Consider the following 8,555-nt stretch of genomic DNA (forward strand, 5'->3'; position numbering starts at 1 on the left):
GCCTGAACTACATAGCAAGACCCATGTCAAAAAATAAACCAAAACCCAAAAATAAAATCCAAGAAGGGTTGTGAAGTGGCTGGAGTTTATTACCCCATCAATTCCTCTACCCATCAGGGAACTGGGGACAGTGGCAGACATTCATAATCCCAGCTACTTGGAATCCTGAGACATGAGAATGGCAAGTTTAAAACTAGCCTTGGCAATGTACCAAGACCCCAAAATTTAAAGAACAGGCAATTTATTTATGTATGTGTATGTGTGTCCAGCTCAGCCCACCAGGGGGTGGGGCTGGCTGGCATGTGGTGCTGGGGGATTGAACAACGGTCCCTGTGCTTTAGCTAAGCTTGTTCTAAGTAGGTGCTTTAGACCACTGAGCCATCTCACCAGCCCCAAGAACAGGCAATTTAGCTCAGCAAGAGAGCACCCCTGGGTTTAATACCCAGTACTGAAAGGGGAAAAACAACTAAAAACTTCCTTCACACACAACCACATGGAGACATGGTTAATTCTGATTAATTTTTCACCCTCAGAAAGACCTCTCCCTCAATTCTGTTTGTGTCCTGCAGGAATCTTTCTCTGGGAGGCCTAGGGGTCAGTGTCTCTGAGCAGTGCTTGAGCAGATGGGGGCAGAGATGGCATCATCTTCCTGCCAACTTCCTCATCGCCTCTCCTTCAAAACGGAAGGCATGCCAGCCCTCCGCCTGGGTCACATCTTGGGCTCCTAGGGCCTTGTACAAATCCATAGCCTTCTTGTTCCACTCCAGAACTTCCAGGCGGAACTGGGAGCAACCCTGATCCAGGGCCACCTGTGGGAGAAGATAACACTCACTGTCCTGGGGTCAAAAATGAAGACTTCCCTACTCCCCCTTCAACCAGGTGCTCTCATACATCCTTGGCCTTTTTGGACCTCAATTGTAGATGCCCTTTCTCAGCTCACCTCAGCCACCTTTTTGATTATTTTGGAACCAATCCCTTGACCTATTGTAGGAGAAAGAAGCAAAAAGAACTGTTGTTTAAGTTGAAGGCAGTCAGAAAAGGCCATGGGCTGTGATCAGGGAGAGGGGAGGATGGGGACCTATGGAATTGCTCCACCATTGTGTCCACCTTGGCCTCAACTCCTGCCCAGTAGTACCCCGATACTCCGGCATCACATAGATGTCCTCCAGATAAATGTTACGACCCTTCCAAGTGCTGTAGATGAAGTAGTATAGTCCGTAGCCCACAATGCAAGGCCCTGGGAAAGACCAAAAAGGGAATAAGGCTCCTTTTGGAACAGTGCATGGGAGGTCCCTACAGGCCACTGGAGAGGTGCGTTTACCTTGTCGCTCACCAGGTGCTGGAATAATCTCTGCTACAAAACAGTGATAGAAAGGATTCTCTCCAAAGCCATCTGCTCTCAGGACTAAGAGATTGGCGGTGTGACAAAGAGACACAGACAGAGGACCTGGGTGTGTGCTCAGCCCTGCCGACCAGCCAACACATGCCTCATTCCCCACCCCACCCCCACCCCCACCCCCAGTCCCCAGCAGGCCCTGGAGCTGAGCACCTCACCTTCTTCACTGATCTTCACCTGATCCGAGAGTTTCTCGAACTCTGCCAGTTCCTGTGGTGGGGGTGGGGGTGTAGTGTTGGGGGGGGATGAGGTCCGATCAGGGCAGGGGCCCAGATCTTACCTAGCAGGGCCCAAGGCCCCGCCCCGCCCTGCCCCACCTCCCCCTTCCCGCCTGGCCCGCGAGACCCTGACAGCCTCTCCCGCGCGCCGGTTTCCAGCCTGCAGCCTTCACCCGAATGAGTCTCAGAATGTCTCCGCAGTCTCCTTCCCTGGCCGCTCGGATCTGCACGAAAGCCATCGGAATCCCCACCGTGGGACCACAGACTACGACCGCCCACTTCCGTTCCGCAGGGCCAGTAAAAGGCCTAGAAACTCAGAGGGTGAAAAGCCGGGCGGGAGGGACAAGTGGAGGGGCCACGGATTCCCAGCCGGAATCGCGTGCTAGCCAGTCAGAACTGAGTGAATTGTCCTGGTGGGCTTCACCGCCCGAGACAGCTCCTAAATTCTGATCCTGCAGGCACACACTCCCCAGCCAATCAGCTCGCAAAATTGGCGAGCACCCCCCCTCCCCCGAGCTCCGCCTCCTACACCCAACTCGCGACGGAGCTCAGGGCAAAGGTCAAAACCTTGTGCGGGCCTCCATTAGCGGCTGCAGGGCTCAAAAGTCATTCCCGGGATTAATTGGATTCCCCCCACCTCGCGCGCGCGCAACCGGGGATTGAACTCATGCCCTTGTGCAAGCGTTTATTCTACTGAGCCATCTCCCCGGCCCCTCCGTGATTAATTGGAGTATGTAGAGATTGACTGCTTTAGCTTTCAATCTCCCCATCCATTCAGGGCTACTCAGGACCTCCGTGAGCCTCAGACACCCTTTGCTCTACCAGGTGTTTCCTACAGTTTTGTTTTGTTCTGAGGCGCTGAGGATGGAACTCAAGACCTCTAGGTATATGCTGCACCACTGAGCTACATACTCAGTCCTGTTTTTTATGGCAGTTGAGCTCAAAGTGTTTCTTCTCTTAGGGTATTTTAAATGAGTTAAGTAGGCCAGTGTGATGGCATAGGCTTGTAATCTCAGCACTAGACTGGCTGTGAGTTCAAGGCCAACTTGAACCATATAGTGAGTTGTTTTTGTTTTTAATGTATTTAGTATAGGATCTACAAGGTCTCACTACACAAATCAGACTCGTAGTGATACTCCTGTTCTTAGACTCCCAAGCGCTGGAATTACAGGCTTGAACCAACAGGCCCAGTCTCAGTTGCCATCTCAGTGTGCCCCGGGGGCAGGGTTGGCATGGCACATATAGTGAGTTTAAGGACAGTTTAAACTACACAGAGAGACCCTGTTTCAAAAAAACACAAGCAAACAAATAAAACAAAAAATAAATAAAAGGTGTCAGCGAGAGAGAAGGTGATGAATTTCTACTGGTAGACCAATAAGCCCTGTAATCAACTGATAAAAGAAATCATTGGGAGTGGGGACAGGCCCCTTCTTAGTATCTACCAAGTCACACCCAGAAACAATACTTTCTTGTGAGACAGACCTTAGAGGCCTGGGAAAACTGGAGGAGTCCCAACCAGATACCAGGCGCTGTTCCTGTGTTATCGCAGTGAACCCCCCCATTCACAACAGTCTCAAAGAAAGGATTATTTCTTCATTTGACAGACAAGGACATGACGCATGAAAGTGAGGCAACTTGTCCAAGGCCCCTTAACCAGATACTTGAGATTCCATGACTCATCTCTAGCCCTGCTGGAGGATGCTACTTGAGCAGGACCAGATCTCACATCTCTGAAGACCCTCCCCTCCCCTACCCAGGTGGGTAGAATGCTTGGAAGAGCCAGGTCAGGCTCTAGGGAGGAGTGAGATGAGACACTGCTGGCTACCAGCTCATAAATTTCTCTGCTGTGGGGGATGGTAATGGAGGGACTCTGCCCCTTTTCCCATTTACCTTCAGAGGGGCCGCAAGGTCAATGTCCCTGTCGCTGGCCCCATCCTTCCCAAGGGCAACCTTTAGCCCTCCGCTAGCCATATGTGAGGCTGCCTACTCCCCTTGTTCTCTTCACAGAGTGTGAGACACATCTTGGATTGCAGCTGACTATGGAGAGCAGAAGTCCACCAGCCACCTTATACTGGCTGCTGTTGCTGCTGCTGCTGCTGCTGCCACTGCTACCTCACATCCACCAGGGATGGGCCTTGGGGCACACTCTCTCCACTGAGGTACTGAGAGCTGAGGGTCCTTAGCCCATGTGTGAATTTAAATGGGTTGCCCTTTGGCTCTGTCCTCTTCTCTCTTTTCTCCTCTGGCTCTGTAGAAGCAGCTCTCTCTTCCTTTCTCTATCTCTCTGTCTCTTTCTGTCTCTGTCTCTGTCTCTCTGTCTCTTTGTCTCTCTCTCTCTCTCTCTCTCTCTCTCTCTCTCTCTCTCTCTCTCAGATATGTCCTTTGTCAACTTTGTTTTTTCTTCCTTTCTTTTTTTTGGTGGAACTGGGGATTAAACTCAGGCCCTTGGCTTATTCTACTGAACCATCTCCCCAGCCCCTTATTTTTTCTTTCTGACAGAGGTCTCAAGACTCTCCTACTAGGTACCTCAGCAGTGGCCCAGGACAAGAACCTGTTGCTGTCATGACCTTTGACTTCACCAAGACCACCAAGTATGGGGTTCACTTAGCCTCTCAACCCAGTACTGAAACCTTATCCCCTCTCTATCAGCTCGTCCCTTTTTCCTGTTTCCCTGCCCACTCCCTGAACTCAACCTCCCCCAACCCTCAAAAAATCCAACATACACAGTCTCCCCTTCTGCTGCACCCTTGTAGAACCTCTTCCTCCTTTGAGTTTCGCACCTGGGATCCAGAGGGAGTGATATTTTATGGGGACACCAATGCTGAGGAAGACTGGCTCATGCTGGGACTTCGGGATGGAAGGCTTGAGATCCAATTGCACAATCGCTGGGCCCAACTTACTGTGGGTGCTGGTCCTCGGGTGGATGACGGGAGATGGCACCAGGTAAGGTACCTCTGCTCTTGGGGAAAGAGGTGTCTGAGCTGGTCTGAGGAAAGCAAATAGAAACAAGTAGTTGTGCATCACTTTGCCATTGTCATCTCATTCTACCTGCACAGTCAATAAGTGACAAGGTTGGAACGAGCCAAGGATGTATCTTCAAGCTCCTGCAGTGGACAGTGGTGGCCACAGGCTGTAGAGTCTCTGATGCAGCTTTTCACCTCCTTCTGCAGGTGGAGGTGAAGACCGCTGGGGACTCAGTGCTGCTGTGGGTGGATGGGGATGAGATGCTACGCCTGAGGCAGGTGTATGGGTCCTGGGCCGACAAACCACAGCTCCTCATGAGGATCGCGCTGGGGGGGCTGCTCTTTCCTGCTTCCAAACTTCTGTTGCCGGTAACTACATCACTTGGGTGGGAATGGAAGAAGTGGGATAGGAATATAAAACCAGCTTTTGGGAGAGGGGATGGAATACTAACTGCATGGGGGAAGCCAGGCACTTGGGTCTCAGAGGGGAATTAACTATGGGTGGGAAGGTTGAGATTGGGCTTTAAATGTCCTGACGGATATCCCAACATCCTCCTTCTCCTTCACTCCCTCCAGCTGGTCCCTGCCCTGGATGGCTGCCTGCGCCGGGATAGCTGGTTGGGCCAGCAGGCTCAGCCTTCAGCTTCTGCCTCTGCTAGTCTCAGAAACTGTAATGTGGAATTGCAGCCTGGGCTGTTTTTCCCTCCAGGGGCACGTGCTGAATTCAGTCTCCAAGGTAGACTTCTTGGAGTCTAGTTTTACTTCCCTGGTCAGCTCTGCCTTCCTGTGCCTTTGTCTAGCATAGGATAGGCCCTTGTCTCCATGAAGGTCAGGAGGGTTGTTTCTTCCCCCAGATATCCCACAGCCTCATGTAGAGCCCTGGGCCTTCTCTCTGGACCTGGAACTCAAGCTGGCAGCTGGATCTGGTCACCTGCTTGCCCTTAGTGCACGAGAGAACTCTTCTTGGCTTAGCCTTCACCTCCAAGATCAAGTAAAGTGGGGGGAGGGGGAGTTGCCTGCATTCAGGGAAGTCTGGGATTAATAAGGCAATGGCTATTGTCAAGATTTCATTATTGGGAAGGCTTAGCTAACCTTGGTGGCACACACCTCTAATCTCAGCACTCTGAGGGTATGAGGCAGGAGGATCTCAAGTTCAAACCAACCCAGGCAACTTAGTGATTTAGTGAGACCCTGTCCCCCTCCCCAAAATAAAAAAAAACAATAAAATAAAAAGGATGTAGCTAATTGTGAAACCCTGGGTCCATCTCCAATACTAGAGAGAGAGAGAGACAGAGACAGAGACAGAGACAGAGACAGAGAGACAGACAGAAACTGTTTTAAACTGAGGAGAAGAGAAAAGAAGACAAAGCCAAAGTGTACCTCTTTTTTTTTTTTTTTTTTTTTGCGGAACCAGGAATTGAGCTCAGGCCCTTGTGCTTGCCAGGGAAGCCCTTATTCTACTGAGCCATCTCCCTGGCCCTAGTGTACCTCATTTAAATACACACATGGGTTTATATTCAGGAAGTAGCCAGGAATCTGTCTTTTTTGTTGTTGTTGTTGTTGTTGCTCATTTACTCTATTGTATTTGGGGACTCTATAAGGATGGGTATTATGACCATATTTTTTTTTTAACTGGGTATCTTTTTTTACTCAGTATCTTTTACAGAGTTTATATACAGTAGACACTCAATAATTAGTTATTGACTAAATGAATAAGTACATTGGTAAACACAAAAATTATAGCTTAAATTACCTTTTTTAGCTGTGCGAATGTAGATCTAAGAAACCCACAACACCAGAGAACTCTGGTAGCTGAATATTGGTGAAGACCACTCACAAGCTAGAGGCAGGAAATCCAAGTTCACATTGGTTTTCTCTGGTTTGTCATATCAGAATGAGGATTTGTTTGTGGAAGCATAACACCTGCTTCCCTGTTTATTTGTCCTGTGCTCTTCTCCTACTGAGGTCAGGTGTAAGCATCTGGCTCATGGCAGGCCCAACAGACTGCCCAGTACTCCCCTGTTATTTGTTTTCAGCACACATACTCCAGCATGTTCGCAGTTGGTGTTGTGAGTGTGGCGCGTTTGTGCTGGAAGAGTAAGTAACCTTTTATGTGAGCTACACATGCAGCTCATAAGCTCAGTGCACCAGCAAGGAAGATGCCAAATGACAAGTCAGAAGTTCTGTCACAGGAATAGCCCATTAGTGAAAAATCTGTGGGGGATTGTTCAGAAGTAAAATAACTTGCCATTATCAATTTCTGGTTAATACAACAAAAATCAGAGCTTAGGACAGTTCTGAGAGGGCAGTAGGACACTGTGGAGGAGATGAGATCAGGTTTCTTCCTTGTGATTTTTTTTTTTTTCTCATACCAGAGATCAAACTCAGGACCTTATGCTTGCTAGGCAGGCACTTATGCCACTGAGCTGTCTCCTTGGCCCAAGAGACCTGCCTTGAAACTCCCTGCTGTTAGCAAACACCTTTTCCTTAGATACTTAGAGTGCGTGCTTGTTTGGAGGTAGGGATGGTGCCACAGCAGGTCCAATGAGGAACACTGGTGCAGGATTTATTTATTTATTTTTTATTTATTAGAGAGAGAGAGAGAGAGAGAGAGAGAGTGTGGTGTGTGTGTGTGTGGCCAGCTCAGCCCACCAGGGGGCGGGGCTGGCTGGCATGTGGTGCTGGGGGATTGAACCGTGGTCCCTGATGCTTTGCTAAGCTTGTTCTAAGTAGGTGCTTTAGACCACTGAGCCATCTCTCCAGCCCCTGGTGCGGGATTTAACTGGTGAGAAAAGCCAGTAAGTGGAGGTGTGCCAAGAGACAGATTTAAACCAGCAAGGGGTGGGATCATGAGGAGTAACTGTGGCTCACTCTTCCTTCTTTGCTCCTGTCCCTTTCCCCTCACATTGCAGAAGGTAGTGCTGACTTCTGGGGCAGGGCCAAGACTAGAGCTGCCTGTGGCCTTGGGACTCCCTCTTCAGCTGAAGCTGGCCACATCCACGGTGATCTTGAAGCAAGGGTTAAAGACGGAGGTCTCTGCTGTGCCTCCTGAGGGCCGTGGCCCTCTCTCTGAGCTCTGGGCCCAGCCGCAGAGCCGCCTCTTCATTGGTGCTTTACCAGGTATGAGAGTGCTATTTGTTTCCTCAGCATACCAAGGGAACCAGTGAAGGAAAGGCCATACTGAGTGAGGAAGGAAACCTCTGGGAGAGAAGACGGAAAGAGCACAGAGAACGTGATAGCATTAGGGACATTCAACTGTAGCATGTTTGCTTTGTCTGAATGCCTTGGTTTTTAATCCCAGCACCTCTCAGTAAAAAGAAAAATAAGAGGATAAGGGAGCGATGGGGGCAAGTATTTTAGGAAATTAGGTTAAAAACCTGGAGATGTAGGGGAGCTGCTGAATCCAAGCCGCGTTAATATTCTAATCCCACCTCTGTGCCACCCCCTCTAGGAGAGGATTCTTCTGCCTCCTTTTGCTTGGATGGCCTTTGGGCACAAGGGCAGAAGCTGGACATGGATCGGGCCCTAAGCAGAAGCCAGAATATCTGGACTCATAGCTGCCCCCAGAGCTCAAGCAATGACACTGATATCTCCAATTAAAGCCCCTTTGAATATGACTCATTCATTTGTCCAGTGGTACTGTGCACCAGAAATGGACCAGGCCCTGTGCCAAGCACTGAGATGTTAAAGAGCAAAGAAAACAACCCTCTTGGTGCTCACAGGCCCAAGGGAGAGGCAAGTTTTCATAACAAATAGGCAGCTAATTGGAGACTGACACACACTACAAAAGAACAATCAGAAAGTTGTGAAGGGCTGGGTGTGGTAATCCCAATCCTATGCCTGTAATCCCAGCACTTGCGAGGTTGAGGCAGAATGATCACTTTGTGTTGGAGGCCAGCCTGGGCTATGATGTGAGTTCAAGACAAGCCTGAGCTGCATAGCAAGACCTTGTCTTAAAAAGACTAAAGAGACAAAAGA

At 49.7% G+C, this 8,555-nt stretch overlaps 2 protein-coding genes across 5 annotated transcripts; one reads left to right on the top strand and one right to left on the bottom strand.

Annotated features, from left to right (window-relative positions):
• Positions 1-498: 498 nt before the first annotated feature.
• On the bottom strand, positions 499-2,064 carry Sat2 (spermidine/spermine N1-acetyltransferase family member 2). 3 transcript variants are annotated; one of them, XM_023723316.1, is made up of 6 exons: positions 1,788-2,064; positions 1,555-1,606; positions 1,322-1,405; positions 1,079-1,237; positions 941-981; positions 499-809 (listed from the first exon to the last, which is right to left on the bottom strand). In XM_023723316.1, the coding sequence occupies exons 1-6, from the start codon at positions 1,851-1,853 to the stop codon at positions 642-644; spliced, it is 570 nt and encodes a 189-aa protein (XP_023579084.1). In that variant the 5' UTR covers positions 1,854-2,064; the 3' UTR covers positions 499-641. The 3 variants fall into 3 exon arrangements, with proteins under 3 accessions (XP_023579084.1, XP_004638475.1, XP_023579085.1); XM_004638418.2 differs by having other exon boundaries at positions 1,136-1,237; positions 1,788-2,062; XM_023723317.1 differs by having other exon boundaries at positions 717-809; positions 1,108-1,237; positions 1,788-2,063.
• Positions 2,065-3,228: 1,164 nt separating this feature from the next.
• Shbg (sex hormone binding globulin) lies at positions 3,229-8,177 on the top strand. Of its 2 annotated transcripts, XM_004638419.2 has the most exons (9): positions 3,229-3,371; positions 3,622-3,773; positions 4,114-4,205; positions 4,368-4,557; positions 4,785-4,946; positions 5,154-5,313; positions 5,432-5,568; positions 7,490-7,697; positions 8,029-8,177. In XM_004638419.2, exons 2-9 carry the CDS (start codon positions 3,654-3,656, stop codon positions 8,175-8,177), a joined length of 1,218 nt encoding a protein of 405 aa, XP_004638476.1. In that variant the 5' UTR covers positions 3,229-3,371; positions 3,622-3,653. The 2 variants fall into 2 exon arrangements, with proteins under 2 accessions (XP_004638476.1, XP_012371746.1); XM_012516292.1 differs by lacking the exons at positions 3,229-3,371; positions 3,622-3,773; positions 4,114-4,205 and having other exon boundaries at positions 4,421-4,519; positions 4,839-4,946.
• Positions 8,178-8,555: the final 378 nt, after the last annotated feature.

This window comes from Octodon degus, unplaced genomic scaffold, assembly GCF_000260255.1.
Source record: "Octodon degus isolate 3935 unplaced genomic scaffold, OctDeg1.0 scaffold00098, whole genome shotgun sequence".
Lineage (NCBI taxonomy): Eukaryota > Metazoa > Chordata > Mammalia > Rodentia > Octodontidae > Octodon > Octodon degus.

What these genes read in the sequence shown, in the direction of transcription:
- Sat2 (XM_023723316.1), bottom strand. Translation starts at nt 1,853, where the DNA reads ATGGCTTTCGTGCAGATCCGAGCGGCCAGGGAAGGAGACTGCGGAGAC. An exon ending in ACATTCTGAGACTCATTCGG is followed by an intron (nt 1,607 to 1,787) that starts GTGAAGGCTGCA and finishes CCCCCACCACAG; the next exon opens with GAACTGGCAGAGTTCGAGAA. An exon ending in AGCACCTGGTGAGCGACAAG is followed by an intron (nt 1,238 to 1,321) that starts GTAAACGCACCT and finishes GGTCTTTCCCAG; the next exon opens with GGCCTTGCATTGTGGGCTAC.
- Shbg (XM_004638419.2), top strand. Translation starts at nt 3,654, where the DNA reads ATGGAGAGCAGAAGTCCACCAGCCACCTTATACTGGCTGCTGTTGCTG. An exon ending in TGCTGAATTCAGTCTCCAAG is followed by an intron (nt 5,314 to 5,431) that starts GTAGACTTCTTG and finishes TTCTTCCCCCAG; the next exon opens with ATATCCCACAGCCTCATGTA. An exon ending in CTTCATTGGTGCTTTACCAG is followed by an intron (nt 7,698 to 8,028) that starts GTATGAGAGTGC and finishes CACCCCCTCTAG; the next exon opens with GAGAGGATTCTTCTGCCTCC.